General features: G+C 37.7%; 1 protein-coding gene and 1 long non-coding RNA gene across 3 annotated transcripts; one reads left to right on the top strand and one right to left on the bottom strand.

Annotated features, from left to right (window-relative positions):
- The first annotated feature begins 1,157 nt into the window (after nt 1–1,157).
- rsf1a (remodeling and spacing factor 1a) lies at nt 1,158–27,448 on the top strand. Of its 2 annotated transcripts, none has more exons than XM_008426474.3 (18): nt 1,158–1,409; nt 3,737–3,828; nt 5,729–5,821; nt 6,319–6,649; nt 7,488–7,586; nt 8,524–9,411; nt 11,251–11,575; nt 11,664–11,862; nt 12,573–12,776; nt 15,511–15,615; nt 16,442–16,521; nt 17,231–17,279; nt 17,854–17,975; nt 18,072–18,136; nt 19,080–19,254; nt 19,328–19,545; nt 20,200–20,397; nt 21,340–27,448. In XM_008426474.3, exons 1-18 carry the CDS (start codon nt 1,256–1,258, stop codon nt 22,050–22,052), a joined length of 4,110 nt encoding a protein of 1,369 aa, XP_008424696.2. In that variant the 5' UTR covers nt 1,158–1,255; the 3' UTR covers nt 22,053–27,448. The 2 variants fall into 2 exon arrangements, with proteins under 2 accessions (XP_008424696.2, XP_008424697.2); XM_008426475.3 differs by having other exon boundaries at nt 11,688–11,862.
- Nucleotides 15,533–25,942, bottom strand: LOC103475075 (uncharacterized). Its single transcript, XR_001777238.2, has 4 exons — nt 25,854–25,942; nt 25,102–25,206; nt 16,291–16,492; nt 15,533–15,620 (listed from the first exon to the last, which is right to left on the bottom strand). It is a non-coding gene; the product is annotated as an uncharacterized LOC103475075 (long non-coding RNA).
- Nucleotides 27,449–27,684: the final 236 nt, after the last annotated feature.

The following is a 27,684-nucleotide window of genomic DNA, read 5'->3' on the forward strand; positions in this document are numbered from 1 at the left end:
ATAATATGAATAAAAACCAAGACAAGCTAAATTTCAGCTGCAATGATTTCAAATTTCAATGATTTCTAAGCAAAAACGTAGATTTTTTTCTTACAGTCCCTAAAGGTAGCATCATGTTAGGCAGTGTGACTGCCTGCCCATAAAACATGCCAACATCTGGCTTTAGAGTTTAACTGGAAATATTTCGTAAATGCATTTTCATGCGCTGTCCACACGTACAACAGGATGTAGAAGGAATCAGTGAACATGTGGGGCCACTAAGTTCCGAGTGGAAATATCTGAGGAATGAAAACCAAAACCATTTTGTTGTTGATGTTAGTCAGTCGCGATGAATTCTGGGCATTCTCGCTGTGCCCTCTGTGGTCCTCCCAAACTTCTCTGAGCCTCAATCAAGTTGGAAAAAATCACTACGCTTTTCCCGGAAGTTTCAAAGTTGGATTTAGAAATAAAACTCCAAAAAGTACCTCTAATTTGTTATGGTTAGTTCAAGAAAAATAAAATAACGGAGTGTTGTTTATAGTTTAAAAGCAGGTTAACATTATTAACAAAGCCTAAAATTAATGAAGTAATTGTGGTTTTAATTTGAAATCAACCAAAAATATGTGTTTTTGTGTAAGAAGATTAAAAAATCACCAATTGATCATTAGATATATTTTCTTAGAACAAAACATTCTAAATTAGCATAAAAAACAACCCGTCCCCAGAAAAGTTTGTCCTGATCTGTATACCAATTTTCCAATAAGGTTGTTCAGGTTATGCTTCATTTCCTGTCATAACTGCTTTATTTTAATGTACATATGTTTGTTGTAGTGGTTCGGAAATTGTGCTTTTTGGTTTTGTAACCATGTTGTTGGATTAGCTCGTTTTGTTAAAAACATTTTTATCTTGACAGTTTGCAGTTTTTCACAGCAAGAAATCTCAAAACAACAACCACAATAGCAAAACAAGATCAATCCCTTGTTTTGAGTTGTCCAATTTTCCCATTGTATGCCTTCTTTTCTATCATACTTGCTTGATCTTTATTAATTTTTTATTTACCGTTTGATGTAGGTTCGGAAATATTGTTAAATATTTTTAATTTATTTTATCCACCTAGATGGTGTTATTTTGAAAGTACATTCAGGAAGTTCCTTCGATCTCTGTTGTGTAGTTTTACACCGGTAGATCCTCCATTGCCTTTCCATTCATTTCATTCGCGCACAGTCGCATCCGAGTGGCGAACCCTCCCCTCACATTTCTCTCTCCGCCTGGAAAGATGGCTGCTCCGGCGGTGGTGAGAAGCTCCGGCCCGCCGCTTTGCCCGAGCTTCGCGGAGGTATGTTCGTTTCTGGAGCGCTACGGAGCAGCGTTGGACCTCCCCGAGCTGACTTTCCCGCAGATGGAGAGGTATCTGCGTGACACGACGGCAGGTGAGCGCTCGGTAGCGGTTGGCAGAAAGAAGTGGTGGGAAGCTGCGACACTGGAAGGCGAAGGGGCCAGTACCACCACTGGTACCTTCATCATCGTGATGTTGTTGGACTCCGTTGGAAAATGTGGTATTGTCTCTGAACCCGACAGAGCAGCGTCACCGCTGGATATTTAGCCTTTAACAGGACCGTTATTTACCAGGGATGGCTCGGGTCGAAGCCAGTTTTCCAGGGTAGTCTGACAGTTTTACCCCGAGTTTTGTGAGGTGTCGTTCAGGTTAAACTTTGGGGGGAAACGGGCACACTAGGGAGCACAACATGTGGCGCCATGTTTTTCTCGGTCCAATTAGCGAGGAGCTGTGGATAATGTTGTCAGAGACGACAGATTGATCTATTAAAGTTGGACTGGGAGCCATGATGCAGCTCCGCCGAGTGACCACACACAGCCAACCGGTTAGCTCCGGAGCCTTGTCAGGTGTAATTTTTCACCGGCCTTGTCTCGCAGGCAGTTGAACCACATGAAAACAATCGTTCCCGGTATGTTGCGGGACAACAGCGCACCGCGGTCGGCATTTTATTGTGGCTGTCAGACCCTAAAGAGCCATGTTCGTTCGGAACATTGGATGTTATTTTCTGGAAGAGGGGTAAAGTGGCAGTCAATTTGCGCCTGCGCACTAGCCTCTGGCTAGCATGCTAGCTGGATTTCTGTCGAATATTTGCGAAATGCGTTTTTAGAGGTTTGTAGATGTTTTACAACACTACAGTTAGTTACAAAGTCCTTATTCAGAGTCAACATACATGTGGATGTTCGGCCTAATAGTTTTGGCCCGTAATCTAAGATAATAAACTGAGAAATTAGACTACGGGTTAGCGTGTCATTAGAGAAAACTGGAATTTCCTGACATTTTAAATGTTCCGTGACATCCTCACAACAGACCACCCATAGTAGCCTTTTAATTTTATTTTGTTTAATTATTTTGTTTTTAAGGAACCTTGTAACATTGTACCTTTTGTTAGTATTACTGTCAACGTAATAATAGTAGATCTATGTATAAGACCATTAATCTAAAGACAAATCATACAAATATTTATTCTAAAGAAATCTCAAAATAAACTACACAACAAAATATACGATAATAATTTAGTATAACCTGTAATAAGCAAATCAAAAAGCATAAAACAGCTTCACATATGTACATGTGTTTTCACATATGTTTTCCTTATTTTATTTTTCATAATTTCGTAATATTTATATTTTGGACGCTGTGAGCGCTTGAAAACCGAAGTCATAAACTTGCACGCATTCTTGTTCAGTAAAATTGATTCAGATTCTGATGTATTCTAACCTTTAGAGTGATAATTATGTAAATCAGTGATTCTCAAACATTTCAAATTAAGGACCACATCACTAAACAACGAGCTTTCTAAGTTACCAGACTGTCAAGATGTTTCACAACAGAACAAAGCAGTATCTAGGCTTATTATTGTATGTTGTTTTGTCACAAAAGATAGAAACAACAACAACAAACCTTTTATCCATTAATAAACCAGGAGCTCACCTGAAGTCAAATTCATTGTTAGCTTCTATAATAAATACTATAGTAGCACTTCTGGCAGCTTGTATTTCAGTATATCTCCACACGATAAATGTATAGATAGCTTTTATATGCAAATATGTTAGTTTAGTAATTGAATGCGTACAAGTTTCCACTTTAGAGTCGGATGAAAAGAGGTTTTAATAGCCACCAGCATTTAATTTTAGGTCTCTGTCTCTTGGTTTGGTGTTTCATTGGGGGCTGTAAATATGCTTCATTGTTTTCTTTAGGCTTTTTTAAAATCTAAATTACAATTATTTTGAGTAATATTTACTTAGTAAGTAGTCAAAACTTGCTTACAAACCCCCCTCATCATAGATCACTCTAAGTACAATTGAAAGCAGGTAAATACCAGTGGTGGTTCTTGAAAACATTGGATATAAAGTAACAAATTCTGTCCTTGTTGGATGTAGCAGTAGACACAGAGCAGCACCTTATTCTAGGATTCTGATAACCTTGAGTAAAAATAACATGGCTTAATGGCATTTAAGAAAGGGGGAAAACACATGCTGAAAAATGCTATTAAAACTGATTGATTATTCTGTTTATATTCATGTTTTATGTGAGATTTGTTGTTTAAAAGTAGTTCTCATACTTGCCTCAAATCCTATCCTTATATTTTGCAATATTTATTCATAAAATGAAAAAAAACAAAACATTTTGTTAGCTCTTAGCAGACGTTTTTTCATGTTCAGCAGATTTCAAGCAGTTTCTTTTCTTGTGTTTGCTTTGCAGTTCCTAAACCGTTGGTGGAGCTCCATGTGAAGCTGCTCAGAAAGCTGGGGAGGTCCGTGACCACTGACCGCTGGGAAAAATACCTGGCTAAGGTAGGAAGATCGCTCGTGTGTTTTCATTTAACTCCTTTCTGATGTCACCAGACAGTTTGTGTTAACTGTGTGGGAATCACCGCAAAAATTACTCTTCTCAAAACTAGATAAAACGCATAGAAAGCAAGATGTACTTTGTATCAGGGCTGCAACTAACAGTTGTGTTAGTAATCAAATATTCTGGCGATTACTCAGATAAAAACTTAAAAATACGAACAATTTAATTTAGTTATAAAATAAGAAAATAAATATGCTATTGCCCAAAATACAATAACATCATCCTTTAGTGCAGAGGTTCCCAAACTGTGGGGCGCGCCCCCTAGGGGGGGGATGCCGTGGCATTGCAGGTGGGGGCGCTGGAACCTGTCTGGATGAAAAAAAAAACATGAACATTGTATGCGCTGGGTTTTTACCTTAGAATGGCCAACTCTGTTATTCCTCTGTCAATTTGATACAGTAGGGGCTTCCACACTTCCCATATCTGCGTCCTCTGTCACTTTTATCATTAGTTAAAACTGTTTAATCCGTTGTTAACATGTGGTAACCTATTTTTCCGAGCCGCCTTAAACGCAACAAGAACGCTACAACACTCGCGCTGGGTTTACACCTGTGCGGTGCGAAGGAGACCTGCTGCTGCTATGCAGAGCTACACCGTTGTGTGTTAGAATCATGGCAGCAAACCAGCAAAAATGCAAAGAACTTTTCACAGTTTTTTCCCCCAAACTAACCGACTGAGTTGAGTAAAGCTGCTGGATGCAGGTAATGTTAGCTAAAAGATGACTAGCTAGCTAATATCAATACATCACCTTAAGCTTAACAAGTAGCCTGTAGGCTACCGATGTTGTTGTCTATGTTCAGCTACGTACATTCATTTTGCCCCCAATAAAGTCTCCTCCCCGCCCCGCCCCCTCCAGGGGCAGGGAGGTTCTAAGAATCCTCTCTCCCCCCTCCCACCTGTTGTTCAACCAGACAGCTATTTGTAATCCATAGGGGGGCCCAGAAAATATTTGGAAACCACTGGGGGGGGCGCAGGAGAAAAAGGTTGGGAACCACTGCTTTAGTGAATGCTTGACCATTTATAGCAAAGGATGCATCTGCAGCTAATAAACACTTCTGACATCAACATGTGTAAAACTCTTTCTGCTTGACTTAACATCAATGCAGTTTTTTGGGTTATCCCAGTGTTTCTCAACCCTGGTCCTCACCGCCCCCCTGTCCTGCATGTTTTAGGTATTTCCCTTCTGTCACACACCTGAATTATATCTGGGGTGATTAACAGGCTTCTTGCAGCACTTGATGGTCATTTGAATCAGCTGTTCTGGAATTGAGGCACTTCTAAAACGTGCAGAGCAGGGGGGCAGTGAGGACTAGGGTTGAGAAACACTGGGTTATCCAATTAATGAGCGGATAGGAAAAGGTGAGATAGGAGATATTTTTATTTTTTACAGAATTTGAACGGGGTGAAATTAAAATTCTGCCTCTTGAGGAGTTTTGGGTAGAAAATATTTACAAAGAAGTTGTTGGTTTTTTTCTTAAATGGAAAATGTACATATTTTTGTATAGTTCTGGTCAAATTACTGCTCTGATGGTGTTCAGAAAAACTGCCTTTTTCAGTCTGTCTACTTCAGTTAACTATTAATTTATTACTAAATTAGTTGACCATTATTTAAATAACCGATTAATCACGTTCAATCTGATTAATCGTCTCAGCTCTACGTTTTATTGATATTCAAGAATTGTTCACTTTAAAGAAGTTCCTGTATCTTCCGGAAAGCTGCTTGTAATTTGTCTTATTTCAAGAGTATCAAGATATTTATTTACACTATAAACTTGATTAAAATACTTGGTGGTATTTTGTGATTCAGTTCAGACATAACCGACTTGTTGTTGTGTTGTTTAGGTTTGCCAGGAGCTGAACAGCACATGGGCCTGGGAGTTGGAGCAGAAAGGTTACCAGGAGATGTCTATGGAGTGCAAGTCGAGCATCCTCAAGGTGAGATGGTTTTACAGTCCTTTAAAGTAGATTATTTTAGTTATCGATTAATCTGTCAATTAATTATCGGTCAGTTATCTTGACGATTAATCGGCTAAAACAAATTGCCATATTCTGCTGATTTTTTTTAGATCTTTTCTTATACATTAAAATATGAAAATAAACAATTCAATTCCTTTCTTAAATAAGAAAATAAGTGTTTTGTAGCCTAAAATGCAATAATATAGAATTTTTTAGTAAACGATTGATCATTTGCTGCAGAGTATGCGTCTGTTGTAAATTAAAAATGTGAAAACTAAACATCAATAGAGTGTAGGGCTGATCTGTTGATTATTTTTTAGATTATCCAATGAATAATTAAATAGGAAATTCTAAATTAGTTGATTATTATTTGAATAATCAATTAATTGTGATTAATCATTAAGTCCTACCTTAAAGTCTCAAGTATACATGGTTAAATATTTACCGTATTCTTCCACCTGCTTTTCATCCCTTAGTATCTGTGTGAGTGTCAGTTTGATGACAACCTGAAGTTCAAGATGGTGGTCAACGACGAGGAACCCGAGAAGATGCGTCTGCAGCCCATCGGTCGGGACCAGCAGGGCCTGATGTACTGGCTCCAGCTGGACCAGGAGCAGAACATCCGGCTCTACACGGAGGAGCAGGACGATCTGGACGGATCCACCTGGAAGTGCATCGTCCGGACCCGGAACGACCTGGCCGAGGCTCTGGAACTGCTGAAGGCTCAGATTGAGTCCAGTCAGGATCAGGACCAAAACCAGAACCAGGCTGGATCCAGGAGCGCCAGCCCTGCAGAAAGAGTCACGGGTATGACCGGGAAATCAGAGAGTAACTATCCAGACAATAACTCAGCGCTAAAGTTTTATGTAAAAAGTGGAAAAAATGCTATAAAAATGTTGTTTAATTGTAAATAAACAGTTTAATAGTTTAACTGTTATGATTAATCATCTACTAAAAAAGGAAATTTGTTGTATTACAGTTCAAATTAAAACACTCATTACATTAGTTCTCCAGCTGACGATTATTTCAGTAATCAAGCATGTTATTGATTATTCTCGTGACTAATTGGATTTAACAAATTGCCGCATTCAGAAGATTTTTAACCACTTAATCCTATTTTATACAATATTAAAAATGCTAATAAACAAGTAATTCAACTCTTTTAAATAAGAAAAAAAGTTGTCTGCAACAACAGCATTTTTTTTAGTGAACATTTGATCATTTGTAGTAAAAATGCACCTTTAAATAAAAAATATGAAAAACTGTGACTTAACGTCAATACAGTGTAAAGCTGATCGGGTGGCAATATTTTGAGTTTATTGATTAATTGGATAACAAAAGGTGCTCAATATGAGATTTAACTTTTTTTCCAGATTAAACTAAAAATGATGCCGTTTATTTACAGATAAATGAATTTTCCTTTTTAATCTTAAATGTAAATATTTTTGTACGGTTTTGGCTGTAAAAAAGGGAAATATTATTATTTTGAGTCTGTGTATTTCAGTTAATGATTAATCAGTTTAATAAATTAGGTGGTGATTATTTCAATTATTGCTTATTGATTAATTTTACTAGATTGTATTAAAATGGCTTGAAGCAGATTCAGGCTATGGAATTTGGATATTTTCTGGTTTGTGATCCACAGCGAATGAAGACGATGGAATCAGCAGCGTCAAACTCCCCAAAGCTTCAGAGGAAGAAAATGACAACAAGACGACCAATCCAGTGACAGAAAAGACGCAAGGTCAGCGTTTCTTTTTACTGCTTATGAATAACATTATGTTGTCTTGTCAAAAATCACATTTAAACTCTTAAAATGAATTACCAGTGTGACATTGTTTATCTTTACTTTGCAGTAAAGGTCAGACTCCATCTGAAAATCACAAACTTTAACCAAGTTTTTTTGTCTAGTTTGTAGTGAAAATATTTTTAGTATATTTTAAATAAGACAAAACTAACATGCAAATAATTTTACAGTGAGATTTAGGAGCTTTTTAAGTAAATAATCCCTTAAAATTGAACTTTGTTCCATTTTATCACATTATAACCTCAAACTTTAAGTGTTTTATTGGGATTTTATCTGATAAACCAACATAAATTAATACATATTTGTGAACTCAAAGAAAAATTACACATGCTTACAGAAACTCCATTTCCCTGCATAACAAAGCATGGCCGCAGCATGATGCTGCCACCACCATGTTTGACCATAGAGATGGTGTAGAGACAGCATTTTGCATAATTTAACTCCATCTATCTAAAGAACAAGCTCCTTCTACCAAAATAAATCCAATTAGCTTCCAGAATAAAAACGCATCCTCGCAGCATGATGCTGCCACCACCATGTCTTACCATACATATTGTGTTATTAGCAGGATGTAGAGACGGAATTCTGCATAATTTTGCTCCATTTATTTGAAATATTCCAATTAGCTTACAGCATCCCCACAGCATGATACTGCCACCATCTAAAGAACTCTACTAATCAGATTAATGTGCTCCTTAATTGAACTTTCAGGTCAGCTTAATGCCTTTTAGATGTTCACAGGTTGAAATATTGTTTTTTTTGTTACAGTAACTAGGCCAATTTTGAAAAAGCTTAAACGGTGTGAATACTTTCTCAAGGCACTGTGTCGGGATGTTTCTCTGTGGGTGATAGTTTCCTCCTTACTGTTCTGCAGTCATAAAGGAAGAGGAGGTGAAGCAGGAAAACACTGAGCCCAAGATGGAGGAGAAGACGGCTGCCTTCGATAATCGCGTCAGCACCATCACCGCCGTCAAATCTGAGCCCAGGGATGCAGACGGACCTAAAAACGCCGTGTCCGTCCTCATCGCGCCCGGCGCCGCTCTGATGAAGCTGAACAAGGAAGACGAAGCGGAGAGGGCCGCCGTCCGGAGCAACCAGCAGGCGAAAATACCACTGAAGAAGAGGGACCTGAAGCTGGCCGGCTGCTTCCAGACCAACCACCTGAACAACGCCAACAGCAGCAGCAGCAGCATCATCGTCTGCAATCCCTCTGTGATCAACAGCAAGGACTGTCGGGGGAGAGACGGGAAGCCGATCAACTCGTTAGAACCGCAAGGAAGCCCGGCGTCCTGCCTGCAGCAGGTCATCACCTCCAGGCAGGAGCTGACCAATGGGAGAGCGCCTCACCCGCCTCCCAGAGACGGGCAGAACGGCGTCATCGGTCAGGTCGGAGTCATCGGTCACGTCGGCGTCATCCGCAGCCCGTCTGAGCTCCACAGAGCTCCGGAGGAAAACGGGCCGAAGTCGGAACCAAGCAGCGTGAAGGCTGGAGAGGAAGTGAGCCGGCAGTCGGTTCTGGTTAGGAAGGGGCCGCCTGAGCAAGACGCCACCGCCGCCGCCACACTTCCTGCTCATCCAGTCCCACCGCTAACGAACCAGAAACTGGATCTTACAGAGAGAAAAGGAGATTCTGTTGGTTTCTCCTCTCAGATGGAGGGAAACCAGAACAACAAGGCGGCAGAGAAAATGGACAAGGCTGACCAGAGCAGCGGTCAACAGGAGGAGAGCCGAAAAGTCAAAGAGGAACCTGGAATAAACTCAGGTAGGGCTGCAGCTAACAATTATTTATTTATTTCAAACTGACAAAAAGTAAAAATGGGAAAAAAATAAATTATTCACTCATTGACGTGAAGTTTGAAAAGCAGCTGGTAGAAGATCTGATGATTTCCTGCCCCTCTCATCCTCATCAACCTATAAACATTTAAATCTCCCCTCATTGAATTAGACTTAAACTTCACATTCTCAACCTTAAATGTAATATTATTTATACATTTTTAATTTGAACAGTAAAATTTTTGGACTTTGAGACACCCGTCCTAAATATGTTTTCCAATAAGCTCCTTTTTTGAACAGTTTGTTATATTTGTACTTTGTCTAATATCATAATTTAATCCATTCCACAAATCTATCCCACACGCTTATGACTATTTTAGTAACTGATTATTCTATCAATTAATCAGATAAAAATTGGCACATTCTGCTTTTTTTTAATTTAACCTCTTAAGTAGGAGCACTGATTGCAGCGTTCTGGCCGATCATCCAAACGTAAATATCAACTGATCACCAATCTCCCAAAATTAAGAAAATTGGGGCTGATTTATTGGTGCACCGCTTCTCTTAAACATTTTTTGTACAATATTAGAAATTAGTGCTGTTATATGATTAAGTTTTTAAAATCTGATTAAAGCTGCAGAATGTAACTTTCATACAGAATATTATTTTTACATATTTGTTAAAACAATCACTATGTTTGGGCAGTATTGACAGATAGTCTGTGAAAAGGTCAATTGCAATCTGAACGGATGCAACGCTCCCAGTCAGAAACAACCAGTGAGAGCCAGGAGGCGGGTCTTAGCGCTGTCAGTCATCCTCATGTTGCCGCTGCTAAATGTGCTAATGGCAAAGAAACGACTTACCATTACAGGAAAACTCTTTATCTGCCGTCATGAGTGGCTATGCTAACTGGCCTTAGCTTTCATGACAAGCGATGCTACCTGCAGAGTAGCAGAAAACATGGAGGGTGATTGACAGCGCTAAGACCCGCCTCCTGGTTCTGATTGGTTGTTTCTTGTTGGCACATGAATAAATTATCCATCTCAGTTTATACTGTCACGACATGGTGACAGTTTCAACAAATATGTAAAATATATATATTTTTATAGAAGTTACATACTTTAAAGCAGGGGTGTCAAACTCCAGTCCTCGAGGGCCGCTGTCCTGCAACTTTTAGATGTGCCTCTGCTGCACCACACCTGAATGGAATAATTAGGTCATTAGCAAGGCTCTGGAGAACGTATCTACACAAAGAGGATGTAATTAAGTCATTTCATTCCAGTGTTTTGTACCTGTGGCACATCTAAACACTGCAGGACAGCGGCCCTTGAGGACTGGAGTTTGACACCCCTGCTTTAAAGTATTTCTTTCATGTGTAATTTATTGCTAAGGAAGTAAAAATAAAAATAAAAAATTATAAGTAACATGACCCCTGAATACTTTGAACTTTGGGATTCTGACCCATGTTGCAAAATGTTTGTACACCACTGAAGTAAACAAGTAATTAAATTCCTTTTTAAAATAAGAACATAAACATTTTATTGCCAAAAATGCCATAATTTAGCTTTCCTTTAGTGAATTACACCAAATGAAGCTAAAACTATGCCACAGAGTGATCTGTTTTATTTTAAATGCATATATATATATATATATATATATACTGGTTTTGTACAGTTTTGGTTTAATTACTGCTCTGAATATGTTGTTTTTTTAGCAAATGGCTCTTTTTGAGTCTCTATACTCCAGTTAGTGATTAATTGATTACTAAATGAGTTGACAATTATTTCAGTAATCGATTAATCACAATTAATTTGATTAATCGTTTCAGCGTTAATCTCAGGAGCGTCTGGAAAAGGAGACTCTGAACCTCAAAAAGCAGAAAAGCTGAATAAGATGATCCAGCAGGAACAAGGGGTGAACGGCGGGCTGGTCAGCGTCGTCAAACTGAAGAAGATCGGGTTTGTTTCGGAACAGAAGAGGGTTCCTCTGGAGGAAGCGTCTTCCGAACTCCAGAAAGAAGGAATCCGGCTGAAGATCAAGATCCCACCGCACCGGAGAAACAAGTTACGGAGAAAAGAAGGAAAGGAGGAGATGAAAACCCGAGAGGGGCAGAAGGAAGGGAGGCCGCTGAGGAGATCTGCACGGATCTGCAGGTAGGACAAAATCACGATGAAGTAAAAATCTCCTGCTGCGGCTGATTGTCACTAAACATCCCTCATATATGCACCTTTTTTCTTGAAGATCATCTGCTTTGCCAAACTGCAGGCCAAGCTCGAAGGCGGCAGAGAGCCAGAGAAAGAAACCACAAAAGAAACAGACGCCGCCTGCCAGAACGAGGGATGAAGAAGAGGCGGATGAGGAAGAGGACGATGAGGAGCAGAGCTCACCTTCGACGAAGAACCAAAAACACGAACCCGCTGGAAAATTTAGCAAGCGAAGGGTAACCCATCTATTGCAGAAGATAATTAAATTTATCAAACTTTTGGATACGAGATCAGACCTTGGTCCTGATGTTCCCAAAGGTTTGCTTTAAAAAAAAAACATTAGCCACTGAAAAATTCAAGATGGCCGCCATGGTTGTCAGGATAGATAAAGAATTTGCCAATATTAATCAGAGATGAATATGTTTGATGCCAAATCATACATAATTTGGCCCATAAAAATCGCATTCATGGATTCTAAAATCTGCCATTAGCTGAATGAGTTTGTTGTCGAACTTCTTATTTTGAACCATAGAAATCGTATATATTTTCTTGATCTTGTGGTTTTTTTTGCTCTGGTAGGTATTTTTCAAAATGGCCGCCATGGTTGTAGTGGAGAATATATATTTGCACTAACTTTTGCAGTAGTTGGTGGGCAAAAACTTAAGTTCACTTACCACTAATTTGCTAAATAAGAATCTTAGCTGTGCTAATGATAAACCACTAAGTGCATGAAAATTAGGGATGTACCGTTGCAGTTTTCTGGCTGATCCCTTCCGATTCCGATTTTGATCGATACCAATATTTTTTCTCGGAAATGTAGCTCAATATAGCAAGAATGTTGCTGAATTGGCACCAGCTATTGTTAACTGTAAACATGCAGACGTGACCTGGTGGGCCGATCATTTAACTGTTGCTTTTTTTATTCATCTCTGTTGCATCTTTTCAGGGTAAACGAAGGCACGGGCGACCACGATGGACCAACGTTCGCCCCAAGAGACACAAACCAAATGAGGAGGAGGAAGACGGGCGGAAGAAGCGAGGAGAGGAGGAGAAAGAAGGAAGCGCCTCAGAGGAGGAATTGAGTAAATCTGAGGAGATTCCCACTGAAGATGCCTGCACTCACTGTGGCCTGCCCAACCACCCCGAACTGGTACAGACTCACACTTTTTTTGTTATTTTTCTTTTTGGGAAATAAGAAATCGACTTACATTTAATGCCTCATTAATGATTTATTAGATTAAAATTATTTCCTATTTATTAACTAATGCTTGGAGACCTTTTTTTTGTGTTGTAATTTGACCACCATCCAGCAAGGGGCGCCACTGGTCATCCTTAAACGTAGCGTTTGATAGAAGATGGTGGAGATATGCTAGACTAGAAAAGAGAAACAGGCCGAACAGAGTCCGATTTGGGATGGAAAATGCACTTTATGCGGTTGTGTTTTGAAATTTAAACACTTGACTAGATCCTTAAGTTGAGTTTCATCGTCATTCAGTCGAGCTTCGTGACGGAGCAATGTCAATTTCTCTTTCAAAATTAACTGATGTGCAATGAAAGCAAGGATGTTAAGATGATGAAAAAAAACATGGCGACAATAAGCGAGGTAGATTTTGATTTTTAACATTCCTTCAAGAGGAATCCACTTACCGTATTTTCCGTACTATAAGGCTCACCGCATTATAAGGCGCCTAGAATAGATACTACAGCAGAGGCTGGAGTTACGTTATGCATCCACTAGATGGAGCTGCACTTAAGGGAATGTCAACAAAACAGTCCGACTCCGGTTGGCGAGGAGAGTCTCGCCGGACGATGGTCACCCTTCTCTGTTCACGCTCAGCATGTTCGTGGAGAACATGGTGCTAAATGACCTGCAGACGACCTGATTATCAGGTCGGTAGGTCAGTCAAACTTTATTAACAAACCAGCGTTCTGACAACTATCCCAGCATGCACCATGCGCTTCTTCTATGGGCGAAAATGGAAGTTGGCGGCTGCTTACCGTAGTTCCTAGACCTGTTGTGGCTCAGTATTGGTCCATATATAAGGCGCACCGGATTATAAGGCGCACTGTCGGCTTTTGAGGAAATTGAAGGTTTTTAGGTGCGTCTTATAGTGCGGAAAATACGGTACTTATGTAAGACTTATGCACTTAGAATGTCTCTGTTTATGGGAGATTAGGCGTTTAACATATTTTTATTCTTTTCCGTCTTTTATTTTTCCAGTCAGCACATTGTGAGGTTTTATTTATAAATATTTCTTAAGTTTAATAATGTGAGAAAATCACAGTTTTCTTTATTCGGTCAATATTTAATACAGCTGACACAAAATAATGTTAGCATTTTAATTAAATATTTTTTAAATTCCGCGTATTATGAAAAATGTAACCATTCATGTTATTGAAAGACAGTCGACACCTTTAAAGGAAAAACTTCATAACTGCAAACAGAAAATAATATCTTGGTGCAGAGGCGCCCCAGTTTGTCAGTTTGATTAATGGACTCCGTTTGTGAAGCACTTTGTTATACTTGTTTACTATTATCAAGTATTTTTCTGTACTCATCAGATTCCTGATCAGTTTCCTTGCAGAAACTTTCAGGCGAATAGAGAGGGATGAAACCAACAAAGTGAATAACTGGTCTGTCTCCTCCACAGCTGCCCTGGGGTTCGGCGCTGATAGCAGAGATCCTGTTAGACTAGGAATGTGAAGCCTTTGGGGATCACTGGTTTAAAAAACAGCACATTGTGTTCTGCTGTTTTTCACAACATCTGAGCCACATTCAGTAACTTTTAATGTTCAAGTAAAAGAAATCTGAAGTTTTAGACTTTGAGCTTAAATATGTGAGTTTGTAAAGTAAATAGTAAGTTGTATTAAGTTCTTACTAATTTTGACATTGTCTAAGAGTTGAGTACAACTTGTAGTTTTAGGTTACCAATTAAAAAATTATTTCCCAGGGTTCTTAGCGGCAGGTTTTTTTTATCTTGTGTGAGGGAGATGAAAGAGTTTTGCTAAATGTTTATTTTAGTGTAGGCCTGTGTCGCAATAAACAGTAACTCAATTAATCACATGATAAATTAAAACAAGTTCAATAATTTTCATTTGAATTATTTATTGTTTTTCTATAAAAAATTGGGTGATAAAGTTTTCAGTCTGTTTAACTTTCAGTTAAAGTTTTCTTTCTTTTTTTGGAGGATAATTTTGTTTACAGAGATTTCACAATTCATTTTATTTGTTGTTTCTGTTGTTTTGTTTATTTATGTTGGATATTTAAAATGTCTCCCATTTCCAGAGCTGAATATTTGTTATAAATTATAGTTTATTGGTCACAGAGAATGTGTTCTTGCCTTATTATATTATTACTATATAACTTGAAAATTGTCTCAAAACAACAATATTATCATTTATCTAAAAAAAACTTCTTGGACAATTTATGGTCCAGCATCTTCTGTCTTAAAATAGCTATCTTAACTTCCATAATGTTGAGAATTATTTGGTTTAAATTCCAGTATTAAGTTATAACAACTCACACATGAAGTTTAATGAGTTTTTAGAACTTAAAGAAAAATCTTAAGACATTTTCTTGTTGCTAAATCCACTTGGTGAACTTTAATTTCTGAGTTAACAAAAATATTTAGTTGACTTGCCTTTTAAAGGTGAACTTCTATTTTCAAGTTAAACCACCTTGAAATGTTTTACAGTGAAGACACTGTTACAGATTAAGACTTCCCATTCACATTACACGAGCAGAAACTCCTGAATCAAAAAAATGGAAACATTTGCTTTTAAAGACTTTCTTGTTGGTGCCATCCGCAGGATTTGTGGCGTTTTCTCATCAGTGTGTGTTATTCCAGTGCATTTCGTCATGTGTGTGTGTGTTTGTTGCACAGATCCTGCTGTGTGACTCGTGTGATCGAGGATACCACACCGCCTGTCTGCGGCCGCCGCTCATGCTGATCCCAGATGGAGAATGGTTCTGTCCGCCTTGCCAACATGTGAGCTGGAAATATTTACAAACGTATTATATGTTTACGGTTCTGATCAGTCAGGAAAATTATGATTTCATACAGATTTAGCGATTCGTTTATAGTATTTTGTTTCATCTATTACTGGGTCAAATTTCTTTTAAATTTAAATGTAAGTCATGTTTGATATATACAGCATTTTTATAACAACTGAAGGTAACATAAATGGAACCATGTGCCTGGAAAACACATGATCTCGCCCCTTTAAAAAGGTTGGTTCTGTTCTGGGGATCCATCGTAAAATCAAGAAAATTACAGAAAACTTTGAGCATCATTTGCATGAGCTTCTTTAGTCAGAGGCTTCGTCATAATTGCTGTTACATGGACTGCTACAGCATCAACAACTCAGCCGAAAATTATATAGAATGAGTTACAACAACAAAAAAATGCTTTTATAAGAATAAAAGTTCTGGTTTTATTCTTATTAAGTTCAGTTTATTGTTCAAATTATTGAAGCTGATGGTTTAGCAAATCAACTTTTGAGAGAAGTTTCTACAAGATCTTTTTTTTTTTTTGTTCAAACTGCCTTTTCATTCAAAACCTTTTGTTCATTTTAAACTGGAACTCAATTGAATAAACAATGAAATAGTGAAAAGGTTTTTAAAAAAACTATGATTACAGTTTTGTGTCGTATAATTTACTCACCTTAAATTTTAAGTCCTGGTTAAGGTTCATGTTTTTGGTTTTTGCATTAGCAGCTTTTTCCCTCATTTGACCACGAGCTGACGGCTGGACGCAGGAGATCGGATGAATTGATCTGTTTTTTTCTGACGGTTTGTGGTTGTTGTTCTTGTAGAAGATGCTGTGTGAGAAACTGGAGGAGCAGCTGCAGAACCTGGACAGCGCTCTGAAGAAAAAAGAACGGGCAGAGCGGAGGTAAACCAACAAAATATGATTGTTTTTTAGCATCTTTATTTATTTGTAAATTGCACTGAAGGTAAAGTTTTGTGTGGCCCTTTGATGCAGTTCAGGAATGGTTTACTCCAGCAAATGGAGCTGCTGCAGATGTGTGTTTCTTTGCATGATATTTTCAAGGACAAATGTTTATCTTAGATAATATATTTTAGGTACAAAACATGTATTTTCCACTTTTTTGCTTTCATTTTATTGTCAAAGTGAGCACAGATCTCCAACTTTTTACCCAAAAACAGACTTTATCACAAAATGGGCCAAATGCAGTTAAGAGTTTTCAGTTCTCGTTTTTGTTGCTGGAATAAACTAAAATTGATTTCTTGACCAACAAAGTTATGAAACTGTACAACTTGGAGACACTTTTTCAGACTTTTTTTTTATTAAAATGCATGTTTATTTGTTCCTGAGCAAGTAAAAAGAAAATAATTTGCTAAAAGAATTATTTAGCACTTTGTATTATTTTGGTTGTATTGTTATATTTGTGTAGTCTGTTATATAAATTTGAAAAATGTAAATAAATTAGATAAAATATATATTTTTGCATTTTTAGCTGAAGAAAAATACAGATAAACTGTGGCTCCTGAGTGCTTTCAGCGTGGAGATTTTGGTCTTTTGTGCAAAAAGTTTGAACACCACTGACAAAAACATTTCATAACGTTTTCCTTTGTTCCAGGAGGGAACGGCTGGTTTACGTTGGCATCAGTGTGGAGAACATCATTCCTGTAAGTCTGGTTCTGCCGCGCTGCGTTAAATCTGTACACTGCAAAAACGCAAAATCTTACCAAGTGTTTCTTGTACAGTTCTTGTGCAAATGTCTTATTACACTTTAAATAAGACAAACTAACTCAAAAGTAGCTTTTGAGCAAGATATTGGAGCTTGTTTTCAGTCAATAATTCCTTAATATTAATAAAAAGTAAAAGGTTCCGCTGGTAGAATGTCCCACTGCTCCGTTACCTAGCAACTCCAGCCAAGCCCAGCCTGTAACCTAGCAACCTAGTTCCAGTTCCACTGGCAGATACTTTTACTTTAAAATGTTGGGTTTAAAGTTAATCAACCAGTGGAACTAGTATTTTCTCATCAATATTAATGAATTATTACATGAATCAAGCTCCTATATCTTGCTAAAAATAACTTTTAAGTTAGTTTCATCTTATTTCAAGTGTACAACAATATTCGCATTAGAAACTGGGCCAGAAAAACTTGGTAGGATTTTGTGTTTTTTCAGTGCAGTCCTACACATTTAGTGGATTTTTTAAAAGAGGATTTTGTTTGCAGTCATTTGTTTTGTTTCTTAGGAAGGAGATGTGGAAGAGGAAGAGGAGGAGGAGGAAGAGAAATCTACCAAGAAAAAAGATCCAAAAAAGACCAAAAACCTGGGGAGGAGATCAACCAGGACCAGGAAACACATCAGCTACAGGTGGGAGAGGGTTTGGTTTGGCGTCAGGGAGAGTTTGTGTCATTTTGGGTTCTGTGACCCGTAACGAAGGAAGGTTAAACTCTGGTTCTGGTGCAGGTTTGATGATTTCGATGACGCCATCGATGAGGCCATAGAGGAGGACATCAGGGATCTCTGCAGTGGTGAGAGCCCAATATCTGAGCATTATTTAGTATTTAGACACCCTTTGTCACAATATAACCACAAACCTTGGGTCTGAACTTTGACTAGGCCATTCGAACTCTGCTGTCCTGCTAGATCGTGAGCTCTAGTCTCAAGTTTTTTGCCGCTGCTCAGTTTTTCTTGCATTTATTCTATTTTACCCCAATTATTCCCATCTACGGAGGAGTATTAGAGCCATTGTATAAAAAAATTAAAATATTAAATTACAAGAATAAAGTCGTAATATTGTGAGAAAAAGTTGTAATGATACAAGAATAAAGACGTAATATTACAAAAATAAAGTCATAAAATTACAAGAGTAGAGTTAAGCAAATTACGAGAATAGTCTTAAAATGTATTTTTGTAATTAATATTACTACCTTAGATGGAGTAGCATTTCCCCAGAGGAAATAAACTATTTCCCCTTGGGGATCAATAAATATATTATATTCTATTCAAAATTATTTTGATTTTCTAATACTCCATCAGCTCTGACTGACTTATACCTGCACAACCATCCTGCTGAATAACAGGATGGTTGTGCAGGAGGCTCCACTTCTGCTTTTCAAAGATGTACGGTTGTATAATTGAGCATCTGTTTTCACATGTGAGTGTAAACATTGAGTTGGGGGCGTGGCCAGCAGGATTTAAAGGGACATGAGGTCCAAAAACAGCAGAATAGGCAGAACTGAGCAGAATGAAATCAAATTTTTTGCAAAAACTGTAATGAACATGTTTTGTACAGACCAGAGCCATATGCTGACCTGTGTAGCATAATAGGTCATCATGTGACTCTGTGTTGGTCCTTCACATAAAATGCCAATGAAATACTTCAGGTTTGTGGTTGTATTGTGACTTAAAGCCCAGTGACCGTGTTCAGAATGTAGCTAAACTTTGAGTTTCTTTATTTTAACTGGGTTTCAGGAGCAGAAACGGGGAAAGAGATCTCCTCCGTTCTGCCAGAGGGCGTGAAGGAGAACCAGCGGCCAATCAGAACCCAGAGCCGCACCGCCAGGAACAAGAAGAGACGGCGGCTGAACGACCTGGAGAGCGACAGCACGGCGGTAGAGAGCGAAGAAGAGTTCATGCTCAGCAACAGGTCGCCATCACGGTTTTATACTTCCTCCTCCTCTCTGACGTTCGTCTGATCCCTCCTGATTTTCATCCTGCAGCTCGGAGGAAGAAGAATTTGCCGCTTCGGGTGCCGACGACGGCGAGGAGGACGATGAAGATGCAGGCAGCGACGGCGGCAGCTGGGACAGAGGCGCGCGTCCCAAACGGGGCGCCAGAGGGACACCTAAATTCAAACCCAGGAGGCCCCAGCGCCGGGGCAGGAAACGGCGGCGGAGGCGGTCCAGCGAGGAGGAGGAAGAGACGGATGTAGAGATGGGTGAGTGCCATCACTTCTTCTTTTAATTTAAGTCCCTTTATTAGCCGTCTTGTTAAAGATGCGTAATAAAGCTTTAAAATAATTAGTCAGCATAAGTTTAGAAATTAAACTTAGAGAACATTGATTTGTTCTCATCGTAAGAAATTATTAGGGTTAAAATGATTAATTGGATTAATTGTGATTAATCGGATTAATTACGATTAATTGAATTAATCGGCTTAATCAGATTCATTCGATAATCATACTTTAATTTAGGGATAAAATAACTCATATTACATAACAGACAAGAGTAAAAATAGTGTGTCGTTATGAGTTTCTTAAATATTTCAGTAATTCCTGGGAAGACGATTGGTAACAGTTTTAACAAAACATTTGCAGAAATGAGAAAATAAAATGATGCAAACAACAAAAAATACTTTATTTTCAATGTAATGATGAGAAAAAAATATATAAATATTATTGATACTTATCGTTTTGTTGTGGAAGTTTAATTCAGGATTATTTCATACAATAAATAAATAAACTTTTAAAACATGTCACGGCCCGTCAAGAACCAATGATCCAGAACCCAAATTCAGGTTAAAACTAAACCCAGAACCCTGAATGTTTCCCGTCCTGAACTTTATCGTCTATTTTGTGTTTTTCGTTTAACAGATTCGGATCGGTTCAGCGACATGACGGACAGCGACGCGGACAGGAAGAGGCGTGGCCTGAGGCGGGGCCAGCGCCAGCAGGTGAACTACCGCGAAACGTCAGAGTCGTCCGACAACTCCAGGACGTCGGCCAAAAGGCAGCCGGCGAAACGGCGCGGCCGACCGCGAAAGGAGCATTTCTCCAGCGACTACAGCGACGGTTAGCAACGCTTCTCAGTTCCTTTGTTTTCATTACAGTTTGGTTTTATTTTGTCTATTTCATTTAGTTTTAATGAGTATTTGCTTGTTTTTATTTGTTATTATTAATCAAATATTGTTTAGTTTCAGTTTTGTTTTTATTAGTTTTAGTTTTTTCACACTTTGGTTAATTTTTAGGTGCAGAATTGAAAAAGGTGATTATGTTTTGTATTGTGATTATGTTTACATCTGTTGGGAAATAAATACTCAGGAGAAAATTACATTTTCAAAGGATTTAATTATTGTTGGAAGTTTTGGCCAAATATTTGCTGCTGCCATTTTGCTGACAGCGAGGCCTGTTGCAATAATCAATAAATGAATTAATCTCCTGATAAAACAAACTCAATAATTTCCATTTGCATTTTCTCTCTTTCTACCAAAAACTGGATAAAAAACTTCAATCTGATGCTTTTTTTGAAGGACAGTTTTGTTTACTGAGACTTTATAATTCATTTTATTTGTGGTTTCTGTTGTTTTGTTTATTTACTTTGTAAATTTAAAATGTTTTCCAGTTCCAGTGTTAAAGTGGATTAATCTTTGAGAATTTGTTCTTGCATTATTGTGCCGTTATCACCGTTATTACTTGAAATTGGTCACAAAACAACAATATCATTGCTTATCGCTATAACGTCTGGGACAATTTATCGTCCAGCAAAATGATCTTGACCGTTTTAATGAATTTACCTAAATTCAAAAGGCTAATTAATAGATGCATAAACATAAAAACAAAGGACATTACATCTATAATTTCAGGAGGTTTTAGTTCTATTAACCCAGTTCCAGTTAGTTTTAGTTTTTCCGTTTAATTACCGTTTTCATTTATTTCAGTTATCGAAAATGTTTTCAGTTTTTATTTTGTTCATTTTAGTTCACTAGAATAACTTTTAATATTTTCTGTTTTTAGTTTCCGCTTCCTCGAGAGATTCTGAGGATGACGACGACGATGATGAGGAGGAAGATGGCCGGCGGAGAGTGGACAAGAGAAGAAGAAGAGGAGCGGAGGAGGAGGAACTCCGGAGCGGCAGGACGAGAAAGAAGCGGAAAAGATACGAGGAGGACGAGGAAGGAGGGCGGCGGCTGAAGAGGAGGCAGCTGAGGAGGGAGGATGACTATGATGGGAGGAGGAGGAGGGAGAGAGACGAAGACGATCCGGAGCGGATGGGCCGGGGGAAGAGGAGGGAGATGCTGTCGCAGCAGCGCCGCAAACTCCTCGCTCAGATGCTGAAGAAACGCCGGCCGTCCACCGACGAAGACGAAGACGAGTCCGACTCGGACGATTCTCAGTCTTCATCGGGAGACGACCGGCCGATCCGCAAGAGACTCAACCGCATCGACTCCGACGACGACGAGGACGACAGACGCGTCGATTCGGACGACGAAGGCAGCGACGAAGACGAAGGACAAAAGAGGAAAAAGTCGGAGCACAAAAGCGATGGCGGCGCTCAGGAAAAGGGGCGGAGCCTGTCTCCGTCAAATGGACACCAGACCTCCAGAGACGCTGAGAGGCGGGAGAGACACAACGGCCCCACGCATCCCGCCGAGGACGAGGAGGAAGAGGAGGATGACGAAGGCCAGTCGGACTCATTGAACTCTGCCCAGAACAGCCCGCGGTCATGATGGCCGACTCTGTACATAAATCTCCAATCTTTTTATTTTCCTCTCAACCGCCATCACTTCTCTGCTTCTCACTCTTCCTCTGTGGTGGAGCGCTACAATCCCAAACGCCTCCGACCACCACAAACGGATCCGGGCGGCGCCGAAGCAGCGCGTTCGCCCGGCGGAGCGGAAAACCCGGAGTCGGTTCATCGTAGCAGAATCGTCCAGCTAGCGTCGGATCGAACTCTTTACAGCGAGGTGACGACCAAAATCCTCCAAAATAAAACTGGGAAGAGGAGGAAAAAAAACCAGAAAAGCTTGTAGGAAATTGTGATTAATTATTAGGATTTGGTATTTTATTGGCTAAGTTTAAAAATGTATATATATATAGTAGATTTGAAGTAATGAGAACTACTGTTTTATGTATTTTTTTATTATTTTACACCCACTTTGTTTTTCGGTATTTGTACCTCTTTAACTTTTTCACTTTTGCCACAAACATCAGTGTGATTTTTTTTTTTTTTTTTCTTTGATAGACCAGCATTTTCTTCGGAACAAAAATCTGAAAAGTGTGGCATGCCTTTGCATTAGGCGACACATTTTTCACTGCAAAAACACAAAATCTTAGCAAGTAATTTCAATCTAGGTTCTATTGCAAATATCTTAGATTACATAAAGTAAAACAAGACTAAACTACAAAGAACTTTTCTGCAAGATATAGGAGGTTGTTTTAAGTGAATAATTCCTTAATTATATTTTACTTATAACATTGGAAAAATGTCTTGTTACAAGTGAAGTAATCTGCTTGTACGTTTTCATCGATATTAAGGAATTATTGACTCTAAGCTCCTATATCTTGCAGAAAAATTACTTGTAATTTAGTTTTGTCTTATTTGAACTGAACTAAGAAATTTGCATTAGAAACTAGACCAAAAATACTGGCTAAGATTTTGTTTTTTTTTACAGTATTTAACAATTAGGCTAAATACACTCTGCGACAAAGCGATTAAACCCTCTGTTGTGTAAAAAACCTGGACTGAGAAAAAGGAATTGGAGTCGGGAGGTCTGGTGTCCGTTTAGCATTAGCATTAGCATTTGAACCTCTTGGTCAATTTATTCGGCAAAAACATTTGTTCCATATTTCCAGACCATCTCCTATGTCAGTTATTTGCGTCATGGAGGTTTGAATTTCCAGAAATTTTCAGATTAAATTTGCATGTTTATAAATTAAAACAAAAAATATCTGGCTATCAAAAAGTTGTAATTTTGCAAAAAAAAAATTGCACCTTTTTTTAAAATAAGTTCACAACCTAAATGTGAGATATTGAAACGAGGATGTTATCTGACTGCATGAAGTCAGATATTTACAATAGAAAAAAAAAAGCCAGAATGAAGTGGTGAATTTATGTTTTTCACAGTCTAAGCTGCTGATATGGGTTTTTTTGGATCAGAACTCCATTTACCAAATTTTTCACTTTATACTGTCTGAGGATGTCCTAGATTAATATAAACATAAATTTATACCTTTTAATCGTGGAAATGTTTTTTTTTTCCTTGAAAAATTACAACTTTTTGACACCAAGTTGTGTTTCTTGTGATACGTTGTAATTGTATGATGGATTTCTATTGCGAGGCTAAGAAAAGTTTAATTATGACAGTAAAGTTATAGTAATACGACTTTACTCAAAATATTGACCTTTTTTCTCTGTACGATTTTATTCTTCCATTACTTCCACTTTAATCTTATACGACTTTATTCATGTAGTACCGTTTTATTTTCAGAATGCTGATTTTATTCTCATATTGCGACTGAAAATATTGACTGTTTTTCCTCATATTTTGACTTTATTATCAAAATTTCAGTTTTAGTATTTCTGTTATAACAATAATCTCAAAACGTCAGTTTTTTTTATTTTTGCAGAAATTTCCTCCTTCACGTCCATTTTTTTTCTTCTATAATGGCCCCAATAGTTTGTCATAGTATCCTGATATGATCTGATGTCTTTAAAGCGTTAAACTTTTTTAATTTTTAATGTTTATACTGACAGAAACCAGAAACAGTGAAGCGCATTTTTCAAATACAAACTCATGACACCATATTTGGTCAATTGAAGATATGAAAACAATAATAATAATTAAAAAGAGACAATTACTAGAAAAAAAGATTTTCTCAGTTTGAAAAGTTGCAAATTTGCTAGAAATTTTTTTTTTTTTACACTAACTGTGTTGGTCCATCACAGAAAACGCCAATGAAAACATCGATGTTTGTGGTTCTAATGCGACAGAAATCTTGAGAAAGTTAAAAGTGTTGTCAATACTTTTGCAAAGCACTGTTTAATTGCTATATTTTATTCTTTAAAAACTGAATTATACAGCAAATATATCCCCCCTTATCCATTTCATTTAAAACGTTTGGATTCAGTGTTTTTCAGTTTCCAGCTACTTATTTTCACAAACCGTCGACCTGGAGGTCCATGTTTGCTGTACATACCGTCTGTACGCTGTTCTTTGTAAGATAAATAGATGTCCTGTTTAGTCTTCTTGTAAAATATAGTGTTATATTTTCTATAAGAAGGGGAGGAGGAGGGACGCTGCTGCTGCTGCGAGCGCTGAGTTTAGATCGATCGGCTTTCAGCAGTTTGCTTGTTTTCTTTGAGAATCTGCCGTGGGAAAAAAAAAACAAACGTGCTCTCAGAAAAAAAATAAGACACACTTTAGATGATTACGTTTTATTTGTGTGTGTTTTGAGCCTGAAAGAGCTGAACACTACTTGTCTTTTTATAGGTTTTTAACATTTCATGTCCTGATGGAAGGAATAAAACTTTTAAAAAACTGATTATTTATCTTCTAACATGTTGGAGATAAACTACAGTACTTTGAGTCAGATGGGTTTTAGAAGTTGTGCTTTCAACGGGAAGAGACGCTGTTATAAACAGTTATTAATAGCCACACAAATGTAATTTTCTACGTTGCCTTTTATGAAACAAAGTGAGGGTGAAAACTTAACACTACATACTTCTATTCTAGCATACAGTATACAAGTAGAAGTGCAAACATTATTCGTTGTTACCTTCATTTCAGCGCAACAAATTGTCCGGAGAACATTTTTCTTCCTTGTTGGTATATTTGCATGTTTCTTTCTGGTCACTGCTCCCCCCACAGAGCTGAGAAAAACCTGAAAACATTTTTTAAAAATAGTCAGCGTCTACGCACGACTGTATATTAGGGTCATAATTAATAGAAAATTTTAAATAATAACAAAAATTAAATATGCAAAAAATTCTGAAATGTTGATATTAATCTCAAATTTTCTGGAAAAAAAATCGGAGATTTCTTGGCTCCGAAATTTTTAAATCTGCAAATAATGACAAATAAAAAATTTTATCTTAGAAATTTAAAGGATTAGAGGAAAATAGCTCAAAAAGGCGAAAATTTGAGGAAAAAATCTAATGTTTAGACAGATGTCAGAAATTTTTCTGAAAAAACAAGCAAATTCCTGAGCTCAAAAAGTCACATTTGCTATAAAAAAACCCCCAAAACATATTTTCTAGAAAAAAAATTGGAAATGTTCTGTCTTTCAAAAGTCAAAACAGTTTCAACTTTTGGAGCTTAAAAAAAAGTTTTCTCAAAAAAAAAAATTCTAAGATTAATTTCTGTGTTTTTTCTTGCAAATTTACTCCTTTTTTCTCTGTAAACTGGCCCTAATAAACAGTTGTAGCTATGACTTCAAGTGACAATAAATTGTAAAGTGTTTACAGACTAATGTTTTTTTTTAAGTAAAGAAGTAGAAAAATAGCCAGCTGGTATTTGAGATTCACTTACAGACTTCACAGGAAGTTGGATTTTTTCTTTTTTAAACGTAATTGCAGTTGAAGTTTTACAAGTTTTTTTCTTTTCAGTTTCCGTGAAGGATTCAGACCCTGTGAAATATTCAGAAACATCATCTCCATATGTACAGTTTTTACATCAAAATGTAGGTTTTTCCGTCTGCTTTCACCCAGTGTGCCTCCCACTGCTGTAGGACTTATCTGTCAAAACCCAAAATATACTTTAAAAAAATGCTCTTTTCAAAGTTTTTTTTTTTTCTGCCTCTCATAAATAAAAGATAAAAAAGTAGCCACTAGAAGGTTCAGATGCTCATGGATATTAGTTTTTCATTTGTTTGACTTGTAGTTTTCCTACCGTGGCTTCTGCTGTATGCTCTCTGCTGCACTAAAAAAAGGCGGGAATCACCATAGCGACGGATGACTCAGCATGTTCTTTCTGGAATTTTCCACTCTGTTTTTAGTCTCCTTCGTTTCTGCGCTAATAAGTTAGCGGAAATGTGACAGTTAAGGTTTGAAGGGAAGCCTGTTCACCAGATAGCCTCTTTTCGATTTTTCTGTTTGATCACAACTTGTTTTAATCAAGTTTTTAAAAAGTTTTACCCCCTCTACAAATCTGTGACGCCATTTTGAGTCCAAATAAAACACAACAGTTAGCTGAAGTCCTCCTGCGCCATCTTTATTTTTGAAATAATTAAACAAAAAGCTTCCTAGTAAGAAACACAGTCACAATCTATTACTCTTTAAACAGAATTTTTTTTACCCTATATTACAATGCCAAGTATTTCCTTGATGTTTATGCATAAATGTTTTAGGGTAAATCTGTCTTTTTCCTTATAAATTACACTTGATGCACGATGAAAAGAAAATTGAGATTTATAAAAGTAGTTACAGCCTTTTTTAATTTTTTTTTTTTTTATTTAAAAGTTGATTTTGTTACTGTTGCTTGTGCCTGAGAAAATGGGAAAGTCAAACTAATTAACACCTGCTCAAAGAGGAGGGGAAAAAAGTATGTAAAGGTGAAATTTTGATTATTTAAAATGTGAGTTTAGCTTTTGTTACAATAAAAAACCACCTAAAAACTGTAAAATGCGGGTGGTGCAAAAAGCTTTTTAACCCTAAACAGAATTGGGTTTTAGCTCAGCGCTACGTAAATAACCAAACGTTGTTTCAGGTACTTTCCTGTGGTTGTTCAGCTGTTGTGGGATTACAACACACACCCTTCTGACTGGGATTCAACAGCTCATAATCATGTTTTCTTCTCGCCGGAAAAGTTTAAACAATTTCCTTGATGCAGAAAATTTGATGATTTGCATCGATGTGGAACCTGGAAGCATGTTTTCTGGGATCTGACTCGGTGTTTTAAGAAGTCGGTGTCAGTAAAAGTCTGTTTGTTTGACGTGAGATCACGATGTGAGGCTTTTTGTTTTCACCAGTCCAGCGTCATTCCGGTCAGGCCTCTGCGCTCCGGTTCGTTTGAAATCGGCGCCGCTGGATGTGAATGCGGCTCCTTCCATTTATCTCTGTTGTACTGTTACTGTAGTGCTGCTGTAACAAATGTTTTCTAAGTTATTAAAACCAACATCTCAAGCATCTCCTACAAGAAACAATGTTTTTTTCCCCCTAAGAAGTTCAAGTTGTTGCCTCTCAAACTAATAACTCATAATCATATAGATGTTTTTAGATCAAATATACATTAACAGATTAGTCAAAAATGTTCAAGAACTCAAATTTTGAGATTACTCTTAAAAACAAAAACACAACTTGGACATTTAAGTTCAAAAGTTGAAAATTTACAAGAAAAACTCAGGTTTCAAATTAGTAATTTA

This window comes from Poecilia reticulata, chromosome 13 (assembly GCF_904066995.2).
Source record: "Poecilia reticulata chromosome 13, P_reticulata-male-v2, whole genome shotgun sequence".
Classification (NCBI taxonomy): domain Eukaryota; kingdom Metazoa; phylum Chordata; class Actinopteri; order Cyprinodontiformes; family Poeciliidae; genus Poecilia; species Poecilia reticulata.

Excerpts from the sequence above, each read along its gene's own strand:
- rsf1a (XM_008426474.3), top strand. The coding sequence starts at position 1,256 with ATGGCTGCTCCGGCGGTGGTGAGAAGCTCCGGCCCGCCGCTTTGCCCG. Across the intron at positions 3,829-5,728 it reads GGGAAAAATACCTGGCTAAG|GTTTGCCAGGAGCTGAACAG; the intron begins GTAGGAAGATCG and ends TGTGTTGTTTAG. Across the intron at positions 12,777-15,510 it reads TGCCCAACCACCCCGAACTG|ATCCTGCTGTGTGACTCGTG; the intron begins GTACAGACTCAC and ends TTTGTTGCACAG.